Source organism: Myxine glutinosa, chromosome 6 (genome assembly GCF_964187855.1).
Source record: "Myxine glutinosa chromosome 6, kmMyxGlut1.1, whole genome shotgun sequence".
Classification (NCBI taxonomy): domain Eukaryota; kingdom Metazoa; phylum Chordata; class Myxini; order Myxiniformes; family Myxinidae; genus Myxine; species Myxine glutinosa.
In genome coordinates, this window is record NC_136266.1 from 21,962,919 (window position 1) to 21,989,738 (window position 26,820).

At 43.9% G+C, this 26,820-nt stretch overlaps 1 protein-coding gene across 4 annotated transcripts in view; it reads left to right on the forward strand.

Annotated features, from left to right (window-relative positions):
• Nucleotides 1-640: 640 nt before the first annotated feature.
• LOC137429644 (kalirin) overlaps nucleotides 641-26,820 on the forward strand; it is a 429,755-nt gene continuing 403,575 nt past the window's right edge. For all 4 annotated transcript variants that reach the window (XM_068119740.2, XM_068119741.2, XM_078779669.1 and 1 more), the window contains exon 1: nucleotides 641-837. In XM_068119740.2, the coding sequence (XP_067975841.2) occupies nucleotides 777-837 (61 nt within the window). In that variant the 5' untranslated portion in view covers nucleotides 641-776. The remainder of the gene's footprint in view (nucleotides 838-26,820) is intronic.

Genomic DNA, 26,820 nt, shown 5'->3' on the forward strand with positions numbered 1-26,820 from the left:
TCGATGGGAGGGTGGGAGGGAATAAAAAGGGGTCGATGGGAGGGTGGGAGGGAATAAAAAGGGGTCGATGGGAGGGTGGGAGGGAATAAAAAGGGGTCGATGGGAGGGTGGGAGGGAATAAAAAGGGGTCGATGGGAGGGTGGGAGGGAATAAAAAGGGGTCGATGGGAGGGTGGGAGGGAATAAAAAGGGGTCGATGGGAGGGTGGGAGGGAATAAAAAGGGGTCGATGGGAGGGTGGGAGGGAATAAAAAGGGGTCGATGGGAGGGTGGGAGGGAATAAAAAGGGGTCGATGGGAGGGTGGGAGGGAATAAAAAGGGGTCGATGGGAGGGGGGAGGAAATAAAAAGGGGTCGATCGGAGGGGGGAGGGAATAAAAAGGGGTGGAAGGGACGACGGTGGGGAGAATGCAGGGCAGAAGGAGGGGTCGATGTGAGGGCGGGAGGTAATGGGGCAGAAGGAGGGGTGGATGGGAGGAAAGAAAAAAGGGGTCGATGGGAGGGAGGAGAAAGAGAGAGCGAGAGGGGTCAGTGAGTTGAGGTCGGTCGGTGGAGCGGGGATGGTGGTTGGAGGAAAGAGCGAGAACAGTGTGTGTCAGGAGAGAATTCAGTGGGAGGAGAGAAGGATCAATGGGAGGAGAGAGAGAGAGGAAGGAGACAGGGGACGGTGGGAAAAGAGAGAAGGAGAAAGAGAGAGAGGTGCTCGTGGGATGAGACCACACGGGGCTGAGAGGCTGCTGGATGTCGTGTGATTATGGATCGCAAGACCTCCTGACACCATGAACATCTCCCGGTCCAGTGAGGATGGAGGTTCCGACCAGGAGGCTTTTTACAAACGTGGTGAGTACGTGCCCGTCCGGGGCCGGTGTGAAGGTGTCTTCGCAAGTTTGCACACCGTGCGGGATTTCAATGAACCGCGTTCCGTGCTGTCCGTACATATCGTGCTTCGCGCCATTATTGGTTATAAGGACCAAATGAAAGATTTGTTCGAAACTCTGTTGGAAACGTGCGAAGCTGCCTCGCACTGAGCCTCGCCTGGGACACAATGGGAGCTCCGTGAGGTGGAGCTCATCGTGGACCATGACCATGTGAACTGTTTGTTTACCTCATTGCAATTTACACCATTTCATATTCCACCGTTTTATTTACGATAGGAAGGTGCTTCCTGCTGATGATGATGGCCGACCTTCCAGAACCACGTGCTCGTTGGTGGTGCAACCCCTGGGGGGGCTGAGACCATTAAAAGGAGAGTGTCATGTTCGCTTGTAACGACCCATCCTGTAGGGGGCTGAAGTCACAAGCACGATCTGATTTGTCAGCTTGTCCTGTCCGTATCACCAGCTCCTATGTCTATGTGGACCAAAGACTGGATGGTGTGTGTAGACACTTTGTCTCACCAGCTCCTATGTCTATGTGGACCAAAGACTGGATGGTGTGTGCAGACACTTTGTCTCACCAGCTCCTACGTCTATGTGGACCAAAGACTGGATGGTGTGTGTAGACACTTTATCTCACCAGCTCCTATGTCTATGTGGACCAAAGACTGGATGGTGTGTGCAGACACTTGGTCTCACCAGATCCTTTGTCTATGTGGACCAAAGACTGGATGTGTGTGTCGACACTTGGTCTCACCAGCTCCTATGTCTATGTGGACCAAAGACTGGATGTGTGTGCAGACACTTGGTCTCACCAGATCCTTTGTCTATGTGGACCAAAGACTGGATGTGTGTGTCGACACTTGGTCTCACCAGCTCCTATGTCTATGTGGACCAAAGACTGGATGTGTGTGTCGACACTTGGTCTCACCAGCTCCTATGTCTATGTGGACCAAAGACTGGATGTGTGTGCAGACACTTGGTCTCACCAGCTCCTATGTCTATGTGGACCAAAGACTGGATGTGTGTGCAGACACTTGGTCTCACCAGCTCCTATGTCTATGTGGACCAAAGACTGGATGTGTGTGCAGACACTTGGTCTCACCAGATCCTTTGTCTATGTGGACCAAAGAGTGGATATGTGTGTAGACACTTGGTCTCAACAGATCCTTTGTCTATGTGGACCAAAGAATGGATATGTGTGTCGACACTTGGTCTCACCAGCTCCTATGTCTATGTGGACCAAAGACTGGATGTGTGTGTCGACACTTGGTCTCACCAGCTCCTACGTCTATGTGGACCAAAGACTGGATGTGTGTGTAGACACTTGGTCTCACCAGCTCCTATGTCTATGTGGACCAAAGACTGGATGGTGTGTGCAGATGCTTGGTCTCACCAGCTCCTTTGTCTATGTGGACCAAATACTCGATAGTATGTGTAGATGCTTGGCCTCACTGGATCGTATGTCTATGTGGAACACAGGTGGTGTGTGCAGACACCTGGATATTGTCCTGTTGGTCAGGATTCTCACCTCAATAACCATTATGGCAGGTAGTTCCTGTCCCACTTTGTTCAAGGATTCTCATAATAGATATCATCATCATCGTCATCATCATCATCATCATCAATTATATAGTGTCGTTGATGCTGATGCGATCTCTTGGCAAGGGTTATGCTGGGTGGTTTGCCATTGCCTTCCAATAATTCAGTCAAGACAGTAATTTGGAATTTGGTAAAGGTGTCAGCGATCTCACCTACTCTTCCCAAAAGACCCCGTGGGATATTGAACGTCCGTGGACGAGTCCTCGAGCTTGACGTCCCTCTGATGGAGTGTACACATTGAGGCATCACCCTCCCTGCCAAAACACCTTGGTGACAGTTTATAGTTGGGTGAACATTTGAACCCTGGCTAGACAGTTCAAAGGTGAGCACACAGACGTCTTCACCTATCCTAACACCCCTTCATATTAGACATACCAAGCTCATTCGTATCACAAATTTAAAAGAGAATGTTTTCTTGCGAGCAGGGGATAACAAGACATGTGGACCACCATGGACAATGCGGTGAGCTATGGAATGGGTTGTGGTGCGTTCGATGCGTGGTGTGTTGTGGAGATGTCAAGCACACACCGGCGTTTGTGTGTTGGAAGCGGGCATGCCGGGCATTGATGGTACATGCCATGGTTTCGCACATTCTGAAAACCTGTTTCTCTGCTGTTGTGTAATTATCTGTATTTTTTTTTTCACCTCCTTCTTTTAGGAGTTGCGGGATTTGCATTTTTAAATTGTCAACAGCTTGTGGGGTCCAGCTGGGCGTTCAGCTACCAGCTGAGTAACCTGCCGGTTCTAATTACTGGCAAATAGGAGCCGACCAGGCCCCTAATTTGGACCATCGAAGGCCCCTAAGTTGGCCAACGTCGTTCCAGAGTTTGTTTCGAGCAGCACCCTGGTTGAAGGTTACCGAAGTGAACCGTGAGCATGTTTCGAGACCGACATCTATGGGATAGCTATGGGACGATGGCAAAAATTGAGAAAGCGCATAATATAACAAACCTTGTGCTGGATAAGGATACCCTCGCCTATGAAGGTAGGCCTTGTGTGTTTTGGAATTTCATTCAGGTGGGAAGAATGTTTCCTGCGCTTGCTTACCTTGTGTGGTGAGATCCTGCTCACTTGGCCTCATCTCTCTGCTGACTCGAACGTATGTCCCCTCTTGCTTACCTTGTGTGGTGAGATCCTGCTCACTTGTCCTCATTCTCTCTGCTGACTCTAACGTATGTCCCCTCTTGCTTACCTTGTGTGGTGAGATCCTCCTCACTTGTCCTCAATCTCTCTGCTGACTAACGTATGTCCCCTCTTGCTTACCTTATGTGGTGACATCCTCCTCACTTGTCCTCAATCTCTCTGCTGACTCTAACGTATGTCCCCTCTTGCTTACCTTGTGTGGTGAGATCCTGCTCACTTGTCCTCAATCTCTCTGCTGACTCTAACGTATGTCCCCTCTTGCTTACCTTGTGTGGTGATATCCTCCTCACTTGTCCTCAATCTCTCTGCTGACTCTAACGTATGTCCCCTCTTGCTTACCTTGTGTGGTGAGATCCTCCTCACTTGGATCTAACGTATGTCTCCTCTTGCTTACCTTGTGTGGTGAGATCCTCCTCACTTGTCCTCAATCTCTCTGCTGACTCTAATGTATGTCCCCTCTTGCTTACCTTGTGTGGTGAGATCCTCCACACTTGTCCTCATTCTCTCTGCTGACTCTAACGTATGTCCCCTCTTGCTTACCTTGTGTGGTGAGATCCTGCTCACTTGTCCTCATTCTCTCTGCTGACTCTAACGTATGTCCCCTCTTGCTTACCTTGTGTGGTGAGATCCTCCTTACTTGTCCTCATTCTCTCTGCTGACTCTAACGTATGTCCCCTCTTGCTTACCTTGTGTGGTGAGATCCTCCTCACTTGTCCTCAATCTCTCTGCTGACTAACGTATGTCCCCTCTTGCTTACCTTATGTGGTGACATCCTCCTCACTTGTCCTCAATCTCTCTGCTGACTCTAACGTATGTCCCCTCTTGCTTACCTTGTGTGGTGAGATCCTGCTCACTTGTCCTCAATCTCTCTGCTGACTCTAACGTATGTCCCCTCTTGCTTACCTTGTGTGGTGAGATCCTGCTCACTTGTCCTCAATCTCTCTGCTGACTCTAACGTATGTCCCCTCTTGCTTACCTTGTGTGGTGATATCCTCCTCACTTGTCCTCAATCTCTCTGCTGACTCTAACGTATGTCCCCTCTTGCTTACCTTGTGTGGTGAGATCCTCCTCACTTGGATCTAACGTATGTCCCCTCTTGCTTACCTTGTGTGGTGAGATCCTCCTCACTTGTCCTCAATCTCTCTGCTGACTCTAATGTATGTCCCCTCTTGCTTACCTTGTGTGGTGAGATCCTCCGCACTTGTCCTCAATCTCTCTGCTGACTCTAACGTATGTCCCCTCTTGTTACCTTGTGTGGTGAGATCCTCCTCACTTTTTTTTTTTTTTTTTTTTGTGTTGTATACTGAATCGAGGCTCATGAAAGAGCTAACATTTATTTCACAAACAAATCAACCAGACAAACAAAATATATAAAAAGAGGGAGCGGAAGACAAGATGGGGAGAGAAGGGGAAGCAAACAAACGCAACATTTGAGAGCAGGGAGAAGTGTGGGAGGGAGAGGGCTTGGGGGGAGGAGGCTTGGGAAGGGGGGGGGGGGGGGGGGAGAGGTATAAAACACAAGGGGACCAAGGACTTCCAGGACAGAAGTTGGTATTTCAAAAAAAAAAAAAAAAGTGTAGGATTTTGGGTGAAATTAGCAGGGGTAGAAAAGATCAAGGTTTTGGATGGGGGAAGATAAGAGATGGTGGTGAGCAGCTGTTTTAAAGACCTTGGCCTTCCATATCCAGAAAACAAGCTGCTTGATCCTAACAAAACACCGAGCAGTTGCTCACAGCCGCCATCACACTTGTCCTCAATCTCTCTGCTGACTCTAAAGTATGTCCCCTCTTGCTTCCTCGGTGCATCAAATCACTTTGGAGCATTTGTTTGTTGCCTTGTATACAAAAAATGCTCATACCGAGCTTTTTCATCTCCACAGCCACAAAGCAGCTTTCCAATTGTTTGAGTTTCCGTGTAGCGAGAGCTGGAATCGAAACCTTCTCTCCTTCCCGCAATTGCCACGAGATGGTTTATTTTGCGTTAAGCGCTTGAGGATTGAATTGGTGATAGAAATCAGAGCTGGAATTGCTGGCAGGATGTGGTCGGGGAAAAATGTCCCTTGGACCGACATGATATATATCAGATTGTGGAGAAATAACCATGTTAATAATGTTATCGTTCGCAATAATTGGAGCAATTTATGTCCTGTAATATGAATAAATAATAAGACATGTAGGCCTGATATCAACAAGACTTTCACAGAGCCCACATGGAGGGAGGAGTGGCATGAGAGTGGCAAATTAAGCTCGTAAGAATATTTTTTACTAATTACTTTACATTTTCCATTGCTAACTTCCTTTTAGGCTTCACAAGCATCTATCATGGCATTCCTCTGTGCTCCCCAGACCATAATATGGGAGGGGGCTCGTTTACCAGCACACACATCCTGTAATGTGTTATCCTGGTCTTTTAGTCTGTTCGACAGTACAGGTGAAACACTTTTGATGCTCAAGTCTATCCACTTCAACTCGTGGTGTCTTAAGAGTTTCTGAATTGGTATTGAGAGTTTCTAAATTGGGTCTTGAGAGTTTCTAAATTGGGTCTTGAGAGTTTATAAATTGGGTCTTGAGAGTTTCTAAATTGGGTCTTGAGAGTTTATAAATTGGGTCTTGAGAGTTTCTAAATTGGGTCTTGAGAGTTTATAAATTGGGTCTTGAGAGTTTCTAAATTGGGTCTTGAGAGTTTCTGGATTGGGTCTTGAGAGTTTCTAAATTGGGTCTTGAGAGTTTATAAATTGGGTCTTGAGAGTTTCTAAATTGGGTCTTGAGAGTTTCTGGATTGGGTCTTGAGAGTTTCTGGATTGGGTCTTGAGAGTTTCTGGATTGGATCTTGAGAGTTTCTGAATTGGGTCTTGCGAGTTTCTGAATTTGGTCTTGAGAGTTTCTGAATTGGGTCTTCAGAGTTTCTAAATTGGGTCTTGAGAGTTTCTGGATTGGGTCTTGAGAGTTTCTGGATTGGGTCTTGAGAGTTTCTGGATTGGGTCTTGAGAGTTTCTGAATTGGGTCTTGCGAGTTTCTGAATTGGGTCTTGAGAGTTTCTAAATTGGGTCTTGAGAGTTTCTGGATTGGGTCTTGAGAGTTTCTGGATTGGGTCTTGAGAGTTTCTGGATTGGGTCTTGAGAGTTTCTGAATTGGGTCTTGCGAGTTTCTGAATTTGGTCTTGAGAGTTTCTGAATTGGGTCTTGAGAGTTTCTAAATTGGGTCTTGAGAGTTTCTGGATTGGGTCTTGAGAGTTTCTGGATTGGGTCTTGAGAGTTTCTGGATTGGGTCTTGAGAGTTTCTGAATTGGGTCTTGCGAGTTTCTGAATTTGGTCTTGAGAGTTTCTGAATTGGGTCTTGCGAGTTTCTGAATTTGGTCTTGAGAGTTTTTGAATTGGGTCTTGAGAGTTTCTGAATTGGGTCTTGAGAGTTTCTGGATTGGGTCTTGAGAGTTTCTGAATTGGGTTGTGTGAGTTTCTGAATTGGTCTTGATGAGAGTTTCTGAATTGGTATTGAGAATTTCTGAATTGGGTCTTTAGAGTTTCTGAATTGGGTCTTGAGAGTTTCTGAATTGGGTCTTGAGAGTTTCTGGATTGGGTCATGAGAGTTTCTGGATTGGGTCATGAGAGTTTCTGGATTGAGTCTTGTGAGTTTCTGGATTGGGTCTTGTGAGTTTCTGGATTGGGTCTTGTGAGTTTCTGAATTGGTCTTGATGAGAGTTTATAAATTGGGTCTTGAGAATTTCTGAACTGGGTCTTGAGAGTTTCTGAATTGGGTCGTGAGAGTTTCTGGATTGGGTCTTGTGAGTTTCTGAATTGGGTCTTGTGAGTTTCTGGATTGGGTCTTGAGAGTTTCTGAATTGGGTCTTGAGAGTTTCTGGATTGGGTCTTGCGAGTTTCTGAATTGGCCTTGATGAGAGTTTCTGAATTGGTATTGAGAGTTTCTGAATTGGGTCTTGAGAGTTTCTGAATTGCGTCTTGAGAGTTTCTGAATTGCGTCTTGAGAGTTTCTGAATTGGGTCGTGAGAGATTCTGGATTGGGTCTGGCGAGTTTCTGGATTGGGTCTTGTGAGTTTCTGAATTGGGTCGTGAGAGTTTCTGAATTGGGTTTTGAGAGTTTCTGAATTGGGTTGTGAGAGTTTCTGGATTGGGTCTTGCGAGTTTCTGGATTGGGTCTTGCGAGTTTCTGAATTGGGTCTTGAGAGTTTCTGAATTTGGTCTTGAGAGTTTCTGAATTGGGTCTTGCGAGTTTCTGAATTGGTTTTGAGAGTTTCTGAATTGGGTCTTGAGAGTTTCTGGATTGGGTCTTGTGAGTTTCTGAATTGTGTCTTGAGAGTTTCTGAATGGGTATTGAGAGTTTCTGAATGGGTATTGAGAGTTTCTGAATTGGGTCTTGCGAGTTTCTGAATTGGTTTTGAGAGTTTCTGAATTGGGTCTTGAGAGTTTCTGAATTGGTTTTGAGAGTTTCTGAATTGGTATTGAGAGTCTCTGAATGGGTATTGAGAGTTTCTGAATTGGGTCTTGCGAGTTTCTGAATTGGGTCTTGTGAGTTTCTGAATTGTGTCTTGAGAGTTTCTGAATGGGTATTGAGAGTTTCTGAATTGGGTCTTGTGAGTTTCTGAATTGGTTTTGAGAGTTTCTGAATTGGGTCTTGCGAGTTTCTGAATTGGTTTTGAGAGTTTCTGAATGGGTATTGAGAGTTTCTGAATGGGTATTGAGAGTTTCTGAATTGGGTCTTGCGAGTTTCTGAATGGGTATTGAGAGTTTCTGAATTGGGTCTTGCGAGTTTCTGAATTGGTTTTGAGAGTTTCTGAATGGGTATTGAGAGTTTCTGAATGGGTATTGAGAGTTTCTGAATTGGGTCTTGCGAGTTTCTGAATTGGGTCTTGTGAGTTTCTGAATTGTGTCTTGAGAGTTTCTGGATTGGGTCTTGAGAGTTTCTGAATTGGGTCTTGCGAGTTTCTGAATTGGGTCTTGTGAGTTTCTGAATTGGTTTTGAGAGTTTCTGAATGGGTATTGAGAGTTTCTGAATTGTGTCTTGAGAGTTTCTGGATTGGGTCTTGCGAGTTTCTGAATTGGTCTTGATGAGAGTTTCTGAATTGCTAACGTCCGTTTGAGGGATTCAAATTCAAATTCAAATTCAGGGATTCAACAATTTAAAGCTGGCTCGGGATTCAAAGCCAGACGAGTACGCACGAGTGTGCGTACCTCTACGCCATCCTGTCGGCCCAATGTACATGGTATAGTTGTTACATTCATGACCTACCTGATGACCTGATTTCATTTGGCGACCACCTTTTGGTTAAAGAAAATGTTTTGCTGTTTGTTTCAAAAAATGGTTGTTGAATCCCACTCTTCTTTCGCTTCACACAAATGGTACACCGCCATTTCGTGTCATCCGCCCCCCCCCCCCATCCTTACCTGTAATTTTTTCCCACCCCAATCAACCGTACCTCACCCAGATTGCTGAGTTTCCTCTCCTCCTCTCGTTCCTCTTTTCCTGCTTGTCCATCCCTTTGCTTGCTGTGCTTCACTGTTGCCCCACTATAGGTGCGTTTCCCTTTGACCCTCCGACCCCTGGCTCTTCCATGAGCCTCAATATTGTATAGATAATGGTTGCTGATCAGGATACAGTTTAATATAGCAGTTTAGTCTTCATGCTTGACTAGTACAGGTACAAATTCTGATTCTGAAAACCATACTCTGTTACAGAGCATCGGTGCTGCTGAAAGCAGTTTCTTGGCAAGGGTTATGCTGGTGAGTTTGCCATTGCCTTCCCAGTTAGGGCAAGAATTTGTAATTTGTTCATGTGCCGGCGATAACTCGCCTACTCTTTGCTAAGGACACCCTGGGATCTTTAACATCCTCCAACTAATGCCAACAGGTGGGAAACACAGGTTAACATCCATCTGAGGGACGGCAGACCTGTTGATGAATCACCTGGCCTATGATGAAACACCAGAAAGACCGTTTTTTTGATAGCTGGGTCGGGATTCAAACCCAGGTTAGACAGCTTAGATGTACTGTAAGTGTGCATACCTGTAGTCCTGCTGCCAGCCTCATGTACAAATATCCTATCCCATAATAACTTGTCCAACAACTCATGATTTCCTTTTATAAATCTATTCCAATTGTTTGGGTTGGCTTTAGTTTTTCTTTTGGTATTCCTATCGGAGTGCTCAGCTCATGATGTTGGAATCCTAGGTTAATATCCGGTGTTCTCTTTTTGAAATGTCGGGCCTTCTAATGTCCTTGTCCTGCACGTGATGTATTCAACCCCTGCGTGAGCCTTCGAACCCATGCGTTAACAAAGCGAATCCTTGAGCCATTGTATGAAGAATAATGAAGTGCAGGGGTACCTGATTGGCTGATTTCACTCGTGTGAAGTCTTATGTGCTGGGATTGGATTTCCGTGGCGTAAAAGCAGCGAACATCCGTAACAACACTCGCAACACTTTGCTTGGTACCGTTTATATGTTTATTCCATGTCATATGTTTCCATGTTTAGGCCTGGTGTTGGCTTAGCGGATAGGGTGCAGGCTTGGGATCCTAGAATCCTGGGTTCAGCGGTTAGGGTGCCGGCTTGGGATCCTAGGATCCTGGGTTCAGCGGTTAGGGTGCCAGCTTGGGATCCTAGGATCCTGGGTTCAGCGGTTAGGGTGCAAGCTTGGGATCCTAGGATCCTGGGTTCAGCGGTTAGGATGCCAGCTTGGGATCCTAGGATCCTGGGTTCAGTGGTTAGGGTGTAGGCTTGGGATCCTAGGATCCTGGGTTCAGCGGTTAGGGTGCAGGCTTGGGATCCTAGGATCCTGGGTTCAGCGGTTAGGGTGCAGGCTTGGGAGCCTAGGATTCTGGGTTCAGCGGTTAGGGTGCCGGCTTGGGATCCTAGGATCCTGGGTTCAGCGGTTAGGGTGCCGGCTTGGGATCCTAGGATCCTGGGTTCAGCGGTTAGGGTGCAGGCTTGGGATCCTAGGATCCTGGGTTCAGTGGTTAGGGTGCCGGCTTGGGATCCTAGGATCCTGGGTTCAGCGGTTAGGGTGCAGGCTTGGGATCCTAGGATCCTGGGTTCAGTAGTTAGGGTGCAGGCTTGGGATCCTAGGATCCTGGGTTCAGCGGTTAGGGTGCCAGCTTGGGATCCTAGGATCCTGGGTTCAGCGGTTAGGGTGCCGGCTTGGGATCCTAGGATCCTGGGTTCGAATCCCGGTCGATCGCTGAATTAACGCCAGGGGGGTTGACTCAGCCTGTCATCCTTCCACGGTCGGCAAATTGAGTACCAGTTCACTGGTAATTCCCTGTGTGTCGCAAGAGGCGACTAACAGGGTTGGCGGCAGGAAGGGCATCCAGCCATAAAACATTGCTTCAAAAAGGGGACCAAGGTGCCAAAAAAAAGGCCAAACCCTGCTCTGCAGGGAAAAAATGGCCTCTAAAGGTGGTTCTTCTTCTTCTATATGTTTCCATGTTTGATGCTAACCCACCTAATCAAAGCCTGACTCGTTTTCATCTTATTATATAACGGACGGATAAGTGATGTTGGATTTCCAAATCTTACCTGCACCGTTTGATCAAAGCTCTCGCCAGGTTGCTCGAAGGGCACGTGCGTTCCCTCCAAAGAGCACATTTGGTTCATTGAGATTAGCCGATGACAGGGAGCTGCAATTGCTTATGGCTGCGAACAACGGGATGCTCTGTCTTGTGTCTCGTGACGTTAGTGCTAAACCGCATGTATCGGGCAACTGTTAAACTCTTACAAGCTCTAAACCTGGACTGGCAGCCACCTGCGACATGCAGAAAATATATAAATACTCTAGTTGGTTTTATTGAGCTGGTTGCTTTTAGATCAAATGTTATGACACCTCACCGCTAGGGCTGGAAATAGGAATCCTGAGCTTATGTTCTCGGCTTTAATCCACGTTTGGGTGTAATATAGACTCTCGCATTGTTCATTAGAGGGCATCGTTTTGACGATACCAAGGCCAAATCCACATTTTAAGTTTGGCAAGTCATATCGGATGCTTAATATTTTCTCCAGCACTCTTTTGTTTTATTGCCATATGTTGGGAGCAGCAATTCCTCGGATTGGATCTGGAGGGAAACACCATGTCTGATCTTGTTTCGAAGGTATCCTCAGTGAGACCAAACTTGGCAGGCCACTTGAAGGGCGCTGCGTCACACCTGTGTACAGCATGGCTGGCACTGCAGCCCAAAATGTTCATGACTTTAGGGAGGAGTCATAGGTGTGTCTTGAAACAGGAAATGGTCGTGCACGGCCTGGATTGTGTGGATGAACATACTTTCAGAATGGCAAAAATTAATGCGTTGATTATAGGCAAAGATTGCAACAAGATATTCTGGGGAGGTCAGAATCTCATTTGACATTCATGATCTTTTGAGCAGACCAGTTGTCGACTAGAATGGTACATTTTATTTCCTTTAAAGAGAATTGTGATTGGACCTGACACCAGTTGATAAAAACGTTCTGCACCAGTTTGGGGGGGAATAAACTGTTGGACAACTTCACAATAGGGTGGTCCACGGATACATGTAATATTTAATACGATTAAAAATCCATGCTCCACAAGGCTGCCCTTATTCCTATGTTTATAAAGATCATATGAACCAAATATGAGGTCAATCGGAACTCATTTAGAGGTTGCCCAAAAAATAACATTTTAAATTTATCCTGTTTTTTTTCAGATGGCAGAAACTCGCAGCTCTTCCACAGTTTGGTTGCTGGGCAAGTCTGAAAAGGAAATAATATGTGGGGGACTACCAACCAAAGGACACACATTGCAGAAAATGGTGTACCGTCACATACAAGAACACCATACAGTTCGTGAAAGTGCCAAACTTAGTGTACAAGCTGTGTGTGCATACTGGGAGAAAGCACGAATTCCAGTGCAGAGAGTAGATTCCTGTGAGCGCCAACTTTTGGAGTTGTATGATGCCTACAAACTGGTAAAGAAAAATAGAACCAAGACATTCGAAAACTATAGAGTGAAGGAGCAGATGTTCAAAGATGATCTTCAATCCCTCTTCGACATCTCACCAAATGATTCGCTTGAGAAAATGACGAATGAAGAAGACAAAGCATTCCTTATCATGCAGCGTGAGGATCCCTCAAGTTCACGTATGGGATCTGTGGACAACACTCTGGCAGTGAAGGAGAACAGATAGCGTATCAGGCTTGAGAATGAAGATAAAAGAAAGAAGAAACATGCTGCTGAGACTCTAACAGCAATGCAATCTGTTCCATCAACATCGGCTGTGGTTGATGATGATGATGAGTCTGAGATTGACAGCTCCGATTCAGGGGACAATGAATTCAAACTCCAAAGTCCATCTTCTGCCAAACAGGCGAACAAGGCTCCCATCAAGGTGATCACTCCAGCAATAGTGGCAACTCTGGACAGAGTAAATCTCTCATATCGGCGTGCTATGTTTGTGGCCAGTGCTTTTGCAGAATCTCTTGGTCATACCATTGAAGACAAGTGCAAGCCAACAATAATAAATAATTTGAGTAATTCAAAATAGATAATTATCCATGAATTGATGTATGATGCTAAAAATTCTGAATCTTATTATTCATTAAAATTTGTCAACATTTTGAGCAACCTCTAAATATTGTCCAATCAAGCTCAATGTTTCACCACAAACTACTTTCTTCAATAGGAATAGGGGCAGGCTTGTGGAGAAATGAAAATCCAATCTTCAAATTTTGGACCACCCTACTTTACAAGCATTTTGACTACTAATAGTCCAAGCCATTTAGCATTTGACGGGGAAAAAACTGCAACACTACCGATCTCATTAGTATTGATTACCCTCAAGGTACCTTTATAACATACTAAAAGTATAAAGGTCTAAAAATATGGGGTGACTCTCAAATAATGCAATCAAGTTTTCTCCATTTAGCCCCATGTTAAAAGACGTACATATGCCGCATGCTATGATTATTGTCGCTCTCTGAACTTCTATTGCTTATTTTATACACTGGACCTAATCACTAGCACGATATAATAAATAAAGGATATCATACTGTACAATATTGTATATATAAGTGAAGTTTTTACTGTTTTAGTGTCTTATTTAACCACACCCCGTTTTACAAAGACTGCTCACTCCACAGCAAGCGACGGTACATCATTATTTGTTTGTGAACCATATATATCTTAGTTTTTAATCCCATCAATGACATGTATTTAGTATGTTTAGGTCTATTGGCAATAACATACAGTAATAGTATATTCAACTTTTCTATATTTGCAGGTAATCCAACCCTGAAGAATGGCGGCCAATTCGTGTGTGTTCTGCAATGAATCCACCAACAACGATAATCCAGTAGTGACACTTCGTGATAAGGGAAGTCGGACTATTAATGTTGTTAGTGACCAGCGCAGTGACCCAATACAGACTGTTCCAGGTCAAGTTGTTCATCAAGAATGCCGACGTGTATACTGCAATCCAATAAAGGTAGCACAGAGTATCAGAGATACACACAGACCAGGCCCAAGTGTATCGCTCCGATCAGCAGAGGAAGCCTTCAACTTCAAAGCAGATTGCCTCTTCTGTGGTACAAAGGTGAACTTTGATAACAGGAAACAGCAAGGAGATGTCCACTCTATCACATTTACAGAATGTAAAGATAGTCTTCTGCAAAAGTGCTCAACAAGGAACGATGCATGGGCCGATACTGTTCGGGCTCGACTGCTCATTGTGTGTGACCTTCCAGCGGCAGATGCCGTGTATCACCAGGTATGCAGTTCAAATTTCCGGACAGGGAAACTGATCCCTCTGAATTTTGTACATAATGAAACAGTACAGAAGAAACAGAAATTGGGTAGACGATACAAATCACCACACGAAGGCGGTCGTCCTGCTCTGGATGACAGATGTCAGGCATTTATAAAGGTGACTGAATTCCTTGAGGAAAATGACGACGAACAAAACACAATCTCTGATCTGGTGGACAAAATGGCCGAGTATCTTGCTGACTCAAATGCCGAGTCCTATTCTCCAAGATATATGAAAGACAGACTGATTGAACACTTTGGCGACAGAGTCATTGTCACAACAGTTAATGGCAAATCGAATGTTGCAACGATGAGGCAAACAGCTGACAGTGTACTTTTGGAGTTTCATGCAAACCAGTCTAAGGATCCTATGATTCAGAAGAAAATAATCCTGGAAGCTGCCGCTAAATTCATACTGGATGACATAAAGCAAGTGGAAACAGGGAATGAAACATACCCAACATCGGAAGACTTTGAGTTCAAAGACGCCATCCTCAACTTTCTTCCTGATACTCTGAAGATTTTTCTTGGAAAGATCTTGAAGGCAAAAGATGTAGAGCTGAAGATAGCTTCAATTGGTCAGGCTATAATGCAAGCTGCACGACCACGTGTCCTGATTGCTCCACTGCAAATTGCACTAGGGGTGCAGCTGCAGCACCATTTCGCCTCTCGTTTCCTTATTGATTCACTGCATGCACATGGGTACTGCAGCTCATACAAGGAAGTCACACGTTTCAACCAAAATGCAGCTGTATACCAGGGTACGGACATACCCAACCACAAGGGAGAATTTGTTCAATATGCAGCTGACAACGTCGACCACAACATTAGAACCTTAGACGGACACAACACCTTCCATGGCATGGGGATAATAGCCATGATTACCCCTGGAACAACACAAGGACATCCGATTCCTAGAGCTCAGGTCACTGCCAGCGACATAGAAACAACTGGAAGAATCCAGATACAGTACCATAGAGCTGACGACCAGGCACTTGCAACCTTGACTTATGGGAGCATGCCTATCATGAGAGCCCATGATCCCACAGCCAACCTTGATGTACTGTGGAAGACGTCACTGCTGTTCAAGATACCAAGACCTGCATGGTCCGGGATGATGCAACTCTTACATCGTGGTGTCCAGCATTCAAAATCGTCTGTCCTGTTTCTCCCAATGATTGATTTGAGCTCGAGCGACACTACATGCATCTACTCCACTCTCAACTACATTGCGCAACATGCTAAACAACATGATGTACCTACCATCATCACCTTTGATCAGCCACTATGGTGGAAGGCATTGTCGATCATTCTCTCGGAGCCAGATGGAAGCCCCATGCGATCGTATTGTGGTAAGGCTAGGTGCCTTTCATATGGAAATGAGCTTCCTTGGCAGCATAGGGCACCTCATGGGTGGTTCTGGGTTGAAGGAGCTGCTAGAACTCATATACGCACCAAATGCAGTGGATCACATCCTAACAGGAAAAGCAATTTCCAGGGCTGTACGGGCACACATCCTCCTGGATGCTGTCCTGAATGCACTCCTCCTGTCTGATCCTCTTGGAGGAACACAATACAGAACTGCAGAAGATTTGCCAGTTCGGGATGAAGATGCAATGAGGAGTGGCTTGGCCGATGATGATGTGATTCATCCAGATGTGAGTAAAGCAAGGACCCTGTATGATGCGTTGATGAAAGGCACACGATCTTCCAACGATGTAGCAAGTGATCCAATCCTTGACAAGATCAGCAAAGTCTTTCAAACACAGACAGAATCATTGACCAAAGACCGAACAGCGAAACTGTGGTTACAGTATATGGATATGGTGAAGATCTTAAGAAAATTCATCAAAGCCGAGCATATGGGAAACTGGTCCCTGCACCTCGAAGCTGTATCTGATATGTTACCATATGTAGCAGCCTCAGGTCATTCACTCTATGCTAAGTCTGCCAGGATTTACCTGCAAATAATGCACAGCTTAGAACAGGACTATCCAGATGTGCACCGTAAGTTTACTCAGGGCTTCCATGTCGCCCGAAGAAGTAGTAGAGCTTGGGCTGGAATTTCCTCAGACCTGATGATTGAGCAAGTACTCATGAGAAATATGAAGACCAGCGGGGGGTTAACAAGAGGAAGAGGAATGACAGAGCAACAATGGTTAACGTGGCTTTTGTCCATGCCGGCTTGTTCGGAGACGAACAGATCGATGCAAGAGCTCACTGGAGTGAAGTACAGCACAGGTGAACAGAACAAAGAGATGGGCAAAACCAGGCAGCATCGCGACATGCAAGATACAAGTACACTACAGGTCGCTCTAGTTGACAGAAATCCTTTCAAGTGTCATCCATCCCTCAGGAACATAATGACTGGTGTCAACGCTGGCAGTAAGGTTGATGTCGACAATGCCAAGCTCATTGGAGACAAGATCATGCACTCCATGACAAATCAGTCAGTTGTCCACTACACGTTCAAGCGCAAAGACCAAGCCACCACATTTCTGAAGGCCAGATCATCTGTGCGAGTTGGTAAAGACCAGGTACAGATAGACCCAGAACTGCTATTCCAGCGTCTCATCATCATCTCAAAATCTGCTGAAGATAAGGAAGAGATGTTTCGCTTTGAGTTATGCCCTCATCCACCTGCGCTGTTTGATGAAAAGCTGATGCTACGTGAAGCCCAGAAGTCCGTACTCGGAGATGCTATCTGGTCTAAACTTGAACCAGGTACCATAGAGTCAATCAGCGAAATCCAGTATGTCTTGGATGGTGGAAGTCTGCTGCACCGTATACCATGGCCACGTGGTTCACCAACATATCGAGAGATCTGCATGCTCCACTGTGACTATGTTACAAGAAAGTACGGAAAGGCCATCGTAATATTTGATGGATATCTTGGTCAATCAACTAAGCACATGACCCACCAGAGGCGAGCAGCAGGTAGAGGTGGACCAGAAGTGACTTTCACTGATGACATGAAGTTGACCATGAAGAAAGACATCTTCCTGGGAAACCTCAACAACAAACAGAACTTCATCAACATGTTGAGCAGATACCTCCGGCTTTCTGGATGCCAGACCCATCATTCCCAGGAAGATGCTGACCTGCTAATCATCCAGACCGCAGTCAGTTCGGCGAACATGAGGAACACAGCCCTTATAGGAGAAGACACAGATCTGATCGTCCTACTCTGCTTCTACGCAAACCTAGAAGCACACGACTTGTTTATGTATAGTCAGGCAAAATCCACTACAAAACCAAACCACATCTGGAATGTGAAGTCCATGAAACGTCAGCTAGGTGCAGCTGTGTGTGAAAGCATCCTATTCATACACGCAGTATTGGGATGTGACACGACGTCTCGACTGTACGGCCTTGGCAAAGGAGCGTCACTGAAGAAATTCATGATGAGCACACTCTTCCAAACTCAATCCCAACAGTTCTTGGCTGAGGATGCATCACCAGATGTGGTCGAGGCTGCAGGAGAGATAGCACTCGTGTGTCTCTACAAGGGTAAACCTGATGAAAGTTTGGATTCCCTCAGGTACAAGCGGTTTTGTGAACAGGTCGCAGTCAAGACTTCGAAGATACTCCCACAGACCTTACCGCCCACATCTGCTGCAGCGAGATATCACAGCAGACGGGTGTATCTGCAAATACAGCAGTGGAAAGGAAACAACAGCCTACAACCAGTGGATTGGGGCTGGAGAATGAGCGACGGCAATCTTGTTCCTGTTATGACCGACCTCCCTCCAGCACCTCAGGATTTGTTGAATGTTATCCGGTGCAACTGTTCGACCGATTGTGGTTCCGCACGGTGTACATGCCGCAAGAACAACTTGGAGTGTTCTCCTGCTTGTGGTCAGTGCCGTGGATCTGGCTGTACCAACTCCGTCCTGGACAGTTTCAGCGACGACGATGACGAGGAAAATGATGATTAGGTAGTGGACTGTTGTTATAGACTGTTACATGCAGATGAATTAGTTAATTGTGGACATTTTTTTACTTTTAAGCGAATCCTTGACTTCCGACAGTATTTTATGAGTCAGTATTATTAGTTTCTCTATATGTGATTTTATTATGAGTTTGTGATTTTAATCAACAAAATGTGCCATAATTCTGAAACAGTCATGACAAGTGATTCATGTATTTGCATATCAGTGATCAGTATTTAGCTATTGGGAATTTTGTTTACGTGCTTATTTTTTTGTTCCGTACGGGCCGTACTGGGGCTGTAACATGCTGTAATTCCTGATATTAAAAGTATAATTATATACCATGTGCTCGGAATGTATCGCAAAATGTGAACAAATCGTACCGCAAAAGGATGAAAAGGGGGGTCCATGTACCAGTGATTTTGACAGACACCCCATATTTTTAGAGCCTTAGACTTTTGATATGTTATCTGGTATATATTACTGCATACAATTTCGCACTGATATGTAGTGTTGCAGTTTTTTCCTATCTGGCCCCATATTTGGGCTAAATGGCTTGGACTATAAGGTTTTCGATAGTTTCTGCATTTTTTCTGCTGAGCAAGTCACCTGAGAGGTCATGATGCAGTCTGGGTAATGATCTTATGTCATGGCTTCTGTTGACTGGGCCCTCTGAAGGACTGCCCATCAATTTAAGCATTGTTGAGCATGAAGTTTGTCCTGCTACAGTTATTTGAGGGACCTACAGATTCTGATGGACACTTTTCAAAACTGCATCACCATCCGTCGTGATCTGCGTGGGTGACCAACTTCAAACTTATTTGCCGTGATGATTATCAGGATGACCCTATTCCATGGGAATCTTCAACATAAACCGACTTTTGTTTCCCAAGAATTAGCTGCACATTGTTTGGGGATTTGGAGGGCATGCCACTCAAGATGTTCATTGAGCAATGCGGAAAGTTTGGAACACTTGCTAACCAAACATTTCAGAACGGGTGCCACTACGGACATGCGCTGGGCTACCATCAAGGCCAAGGCCGTGCTACCTGAGCGGTTTTAATCGGACAGGTATTGGTGAATCTCTCTGTGATGTCACTGTGTCTCTCAAGCATATACGTGTGGTGCAACGTGCACCAAGCATCTGCAAACCTGCCAAGTGCTTGTGATGCTGTCGTGTAGTTGCTTGTGTTTGAGACATCTTTTGATGTCGTGTTCGTTCCAGGCTCTGATGCCCTTTTTGGCACCGAGATGTTGCAGCGATACAATTTGCAATATGTTAATAATGTAACTTGCAGCTAATAAATGTAACATGTTCCTGCAACTGATGCAGACAAGGACACTGAGATGTTGCAAAGCGGAATGCCGTAAAGGAGCTTCAATGAAGCTGAACATAAATGCTGAGCTGTACGTGGAATACGAGAAATTCTATTGATTTTTACATCTTGTTCACAACATAAACCTCTAATTAATGCCTTGGGTTATGCTTTTGCTGTATTATTTATTGATGAGCAAGTTTACCAACCCTGAAAACCACAATTGATTAGCAAGCTTTGTGGGTTATTTTCATGAATTTGATAAGAATAACTGAAAAATGGATATACCTCGTGTATGTATATATACAGTATACATATATATATGAAAAAACATTCCACAACAAGCTTAAAAACGTTTAGGGTTCGTTTAGGGGATACCCCAACGACCTCAAACTTTTTCACCCCCCCCCCCTCCCCCCCATAAAACGGGAATTCTCATTTTCTCTCTCGAGAAAATGATGTATCGGAAATGATGACAGCTCGCCTACTATTCCCGAAGGACACCGTGGGAACTTTAACTCCACCAACTGATGCCAACAGAACGGACACCCAGTTTAACGTCGACCCGAGGTATGGAATACACAATTATGAATCAACCTGCCTGTGAAACACTGAGATGATCATTTATAGCTGCACCGAGATTCAAACCCAGGCTAGTCAGCTGAGAAATGAGTGTGAATATCTCTCAGCCAACCAGCCATATACAGTCACGTGAAAAAGTAAGTACACCCCATGTAAAGTTTTGACTTTTTCAACATATTTCAACATACAGCTATTTGATCTTCATTTCAACAATATTGATAGATAAAGGTGATATAATATAACAAATATCATGAAACATTTACATTTTGTAGTCCATTGTATAATTTAAATAAACATAAATGCAAATTTCGCATGTGGAAAAAGTAAGTACACACCTACATTTATCACTACTTCAAATACCTAAAATTAGAATCAGGTGCACCAGCTCAGGTGCAAATGATTAGAACATCGTTAGAGAGGATCTTGGAGGAACCTGTGTTATTTAAACCTCAGACATTTCGTTTGGTTTGCTCTTTGTTGTTGAAGTGTGCGGCGTCACCATGCCTCGATCAAAAGAGCTCTCTGAGGCCTTCAGAAAGAAGGTTATAGATGCCTACGAGACTGGGAAGGGATTTAAAAAGATCGCCAAACAATTTGAAATCAATCATTCGACTGTCCGGAAGATCATCTACAAGTGGAGAAGATTCCAAACAACTGCCAACTTGTTCAGGCCAGGCCGCCCCAGCAAGTTCAGCCCGAGAGCAGACCGCAAGATGCTGAAAGAAGTCTCCAAGAACCCAGAATGGCATCACGGGACCTACAGGTAGCTCTTGCCACTGTTGATGTCAAAGTGCACAAGTCTACCATTATAAAGAGGCTGCACAAATTTGATCTACATGGGAGGTGTGCCAGGAGGAAACCTTTGCTATCCAGAAAGAACATCAGGGCAAGACTAAAGTTTGCCAATGAACACGGAGGCAAAGACCAGCACTTCTGGAACAATGTGCTCTGGACAGATGAGTCAAAGGTAGAGCTATTTGGCCACAGTACCAGAAGACATGTTTGGCAAAAACCAAAGACAGCATTTTACCACAAGAACCTGATACCAACTGTAAAGCATAGTGGTGGAAATATTATGGTTTGGGGCAGCTTTGCTGCATCTGGGCCTGGGCAGCTCACCATCATGGAATCCACTATGAATTCTTCATTGTACCAGAGGGGGTGCTTGAGGATAATGTGAGACCATCTGTCGGAGAGTTGAAGCTCAACCGAAGGTGGACCTTGCAACATGAAAATGACCCTAAACATATCAGTAAATCGACCAAGGAATGGCTGAAAATAAAGAAATGGAGGGTTCTGGAATGGCCAAGTCAACGCCCGGATCTAAATCCCATCGAGATGTCGTGGGGGGATTTGAAACGAGCTGTGCATGCAAGAAACCCCTCAAACATCGCACAGCTGAAAGAATTCTGCATGGAGGAGTGGGCAAAAATTTCTCTTAGTCGATGTCAGAGACTGGTAGACAGTTATAAGAAACGCCTACTTGAGGTTGTTTCTGCCAAAGGGGGCAATACCACCTATTAGAGCCAAGGGTGTACTTACTTTTTCCACATGCGAAATTTGCATTTATGTTTATTTAAATTATACAATGGACTACAAAATGTAAATGTTTCATGATATTTGTTATATTATATCACATTTATCTATCAATATTGTTTAAATGAAGATCAAATAGGTGTATGTTGAAAAAGTCAAAACTTTACATGGGGTGTACTTACTTTTTCACATGACTGTATATACACACATATACACTCTTTGTTTGTACCCACAGCTATTAACTTTGATATCTGTATCGCAAAGCCCTTGGATTACTGATGAATATATACTCCAAATTGTTTGGTTGTGGGGAGTTCGATACATCTTTACTCCAGATTAAGAGCTGTATTGTTGAGACGGAATCGGGTGGCTGCACAGAATTTATAGCTGTGACTTGTGCAGACAACACCATCTATTTTTTCTGGAATGTGTCATAATTTTACCGCAGCGATGACAAATGTCTCTGTGTGTGTATATCATGGAATATAAACACACATTAGGATGGAATGGAGAAATGTAATACTTTGTTGCATGTGATTTTTTTACCTGTACTTTAGCATGCTTTGGAATGGCCATTTGGATTAAGATGGCATCCAGCATGCACCAGCTGCTGGCACCGGTGTGAGGATTACATCAAGTAATATGGGTGGATGAAGGTTCAAGTGGCTAGATTTTATTCTTTATATTTTTATAAACGGGAATCTGTCCCAAGGGTAATGCAGTACTTTAATATCTTTTATGAAAGCTCCTTTATGATGCTTTTGAAATCAGGAAATTTCTCCCAGATTTTCAAGCGCTTTGTTCAAAGTATGGAAGTCATTTGAAAATGCCGTATTTGAAAAAGGAGTTAAAATTCAGATGATGGTCACAATTGAAAACCCTTACTCAATTTCATATATTCAGAGATGGAGCACAAACTAGATTCAGCAATAACAGCAGCACCACATTCTCTCTGGACTCTCTTGTGGCCAAATTGCTCCTTTTCAACTGTTTTTTTGTTACAATTTCAAAACTTCCCATTGAGGAAACTCACTAGTTGGGCAGTCAAAGATCATCCCGTTGTTCTTTTTGGTTTTGTTTTTGCCAGAGCTTGCATCAAGATCACCCGCTTTTTGAGATTCAACTCCATGAACGTCCGTGCCGGCCAAGTTAAGACTTGCATCGAGAACCGGTCTCTTCTTGCTGACTGTTTAGGTTTACGTAACAGGCTGAGACTTTGAGTAACAACAACAACATAACAACTTGCATTTTAAGGCCATTTTCCCTGCTAGAGTGGGGGTTAGCCTTGCGGTCCCCATGACAATCTTCTCCATTTTGCCCTATTTTCTGCATCTCTCCTTGTTAACCCCTTTGCCCGCATTTCTTCTTCCACCACCTTTAGCCAAGTCTTTCTCGGTCTTCCCCGTCCTCCACTTCCTTCCACATTCGTTTCCATCACTCTTCTCAACCAGTCACTTTCATCCTTCCTCAACACATGACCAAACCATCTCAACCTGTTCCTCTTCACAGCATCCATCACAGGCTCTAGTCCCATAATCTTTCACAATTCATCATTTGTCTTCCTCTCTCTCAACGATACTCCGCACATCCGTCGAACCATTCGCATTTCCACCCTTTCCAGCCTTCGTTGCTGCTCTACGTCCATTACCCATGTCTCGCTCCCATAAATCATAACACTTCTCACACATGCAGCATACACCTTTCCCTTCAGCTTCAACGACACTCCCCTCCTCGTCAGCACACCACTCAGTTCCAGAAACTTCTCGAGACTTTGAGGCTTTGAGTAACATCTAAGATAATCCATAAAATTATTTGTACCATTAATTGATGAAATTGAATTGATCTTATTTTCCAGTCGTGCCATGTGGTGATCAAAGCAACCATGTTTGGTGAATTTCTGCCCAACCGTTTACGCCTTTCGGAGGAGATAGCGAGATGGAGGGATGGACAGACAGAAACTTCCCCCATTTTTTCATAAAGCAAGGGAATAATTAAATGACTGTGAATTTCATTTGTACAATACACCATGAAGTTGTGCTTAGCGGCAGTAGAATTTGTGATAGAGAATGGACCTTCTGGTTTCATGCGAATGCTGCTCAAATTCAGATCCTGGGGTGACAGGGCCTTCTCCATCGCTGCTCCCACCCTCTGGAACTCACTACCTCACACCATCAGAGACTCCTCCTCACTCACCACATTCAAAACATCACTCAAGACCCACCTGTTTAACACTGCATTCAACATTTAACCCACAGCATTTAACCCCTGCCTTGTTGTGCAGTCCAAGTAAAAAAATTAATTTATGTTTCTGTTTGGCTTCTGTAGATCATCCTCTTTTTAATCCTCAATACTTTAACTTTTAATTGTCTCTGTGGACCGATATTAGAATTCATTTCTGAATCACCTAGTCTTTGTTGGTTCCCTTGAGAGTCAGATGTTGAGTTTTATTGTGGATCACTGGTGAGAGAATTTAAGCAGGCTGTCTCTTTTATTTGCCAGCATCTCTCAAACATGACGAATTTACTGGGATGGTACCAAGGATATATTTGGCCTTATACTGGATAAGTGTCTGACTAAGTATCACAGAGATCTTTTAATGTGACATATTTGTTTCAAGACTTTTAGTACTTCACCTGCAGGTGAAGCTCTAATTGACAAGTTGGCCTATCAACTGGACCATACCCATGCTAATGACCCGTATGGCCTGGTTAGTGTCCACAAATGAATGATAGCGAACAGGACACCTGGCTTAATGTACATCTGATGGATGGTGCACTTTGTGGTGCAACGCCCTGGCTAGCGAATCACCAATCCACCATTTTGTCGGTTAGTGAATCCAACTCAGACGAGAGAGTTCAAAGTTAAGTGCAGTACCTTTGTACTGTCCTGTCCAACACCATTATACTCGATTATTGATGAAAATCTGCGTAGTTGAGAAGTATTGTTATTAAAAATTTTGGGGTCCTGCTTTTGAGAGGTTGCGCTGCACTTTGTGGACCATATTTCCAAGCATATCATCTGTTTGTGTGTGATGATTCTAAAATTTTATACAACTTGAGTGTGAATCCCAAATATACAAGAAACATGAACACATTAAAAGATGGGCCAAAACTCTAAACCGGGCTCAGTTCGCTGTACCAACGTTTTTTTAACTTGTGCAACTTTACCAATCAATAGATATCTGCTATTTCCCTTAAAAATGATATAATCGGTTATAAAGTTTTTTATCTAACTGAATCTCCTGCTCCTGCCATGATGAGAGCAACTGGTTTTGTTTTTTGGGTGGTTTCGTATAAACGGTCGATTGTATTTCCTTATTTATTTATTTTGTTGCATCAGGTCAAATTTCTAAAATCGCCATTTTTCATCCGAATCACTTGAAAATTGAACAGCATTTGTATATTGAGTCACTAAATGGGGAAACCAACTATTTTTGAGGTCAAAAGGTCGAAGGTCAACTCAAGGTCAAACTTTCAAAATCATCCATTTTCATCTGAAAAAAACCGTCAATTTTCATCCTATTGACTTGAAAATTGAACAACATTTGCACATTGAGTCACTGAATTGGTAAACAAACTATTTTTGAGGTCAAATGTCAACTCAAGGTCAAACTTCTAAAATCATCCATTTTCATCTGAAAAATAGTCACTTTTCATCCTATTGACCTCACAATTGAACAGCATTTGCACATTGAGTCACTGAATCGGTAAACAAACTATTTTTGAGGTCAAAAGGTCAAAAGTCAACTCAAGGTCAAACTTCTAAAATCATCAATTTTCATCTGAAAAAAACCCATCAATTTTCATCCTATTGACTTGAAAATTGAACAACATTTGCACATTGAGTCACTGAATCGGTAAACAAACTATTTTTGAGGTCAAATGTCAACTCAAGGTCAAACTTCTAAAATCATCCATTTTCATCTGAAAAATAGTCACTTTTCATCCTATTGACCTCACAATTGAACAGCATTTGCACATTGAGTCACTGAATCGGTAAACAAACTATTTTTGAGGTCAAAAGGTCAAAGGTCAACTCAAGGTCAAACTTCTAAAATCATCCATTTTCATCTGAAAAATAGTCACTTTTCATCCTATTGATCCGAGCTTTTATCAAGATCGTCAATTTTAATCTCAATGAAATGGACAATTTGATGGATCAATGGCAACCTTTTTGTGGGAGGGGGGAAGGTGGATTTTGCAAGTATCGTGCTCTGCATGACGTCTGCTTGTTTTGTCTTTTGTGTGTTCTCGATAATAGTAATACAGTACTCGAATTAGAATCGCACTCGGACTCGGTAGAGTGCATACCTCCACAAGGCTGAACAGTTTAAGTTTTGTTTCCCACTGATAGGCCGGATCTGCATCTGAACCTGAAACCAAATTGAATTGGCTTGTTATTGTCACATACCAAACTCGTAAACCACAGGTAGTTTTGTCAAAACTTTTTGAAATATCGTGCTATTTATCATTTCAGGCCCCATCTCTCAATGGTGAAGAATCACTTAGTAAATTAATTTTTTTTTTTAGGATCTGGATCTTCACCATAATCAAATCGATCTGTATTTGGCACACACCCAACCTGTCCACCAAGTTTTGTCTGAATCTGGCCACACTTTTTTGAGATATCCTGTTCGCAGCTAAACAGACAAATAGTGGTGAAAACATAACCTCGGTCCACCTTCGTTGAAGAAGGTAATTGCACCAATTAATCCGCGTGGCTTGACAAGCAATTGAAGTCAAAATGGGGATTTCAAAAGGAAAATCTTGTCGAAAGGAAGCAATCAATAATCCAGTTTCCTGGCAATTTTGTTCTGGCCTCTGGACTATCTGTCACAATCATTGTTATCTCTTTGTTAGAGTAATGACGAGTGAGCAAGCAGCATGCTTCCAACAATTTGAACTTCGATTTTAAAGGAATGCCATTTAAACGATCTGGCAATACAACTGGCAGTGAATCTTGAGGCCTTTTGGAAACAACGACAGTATGCACAGCTTCCACAAGTGACAGCTTATCAACAGTAAATACATCCAGAACTGAAAAGAGCTGTTGTTGAGAAGAAATATTTTT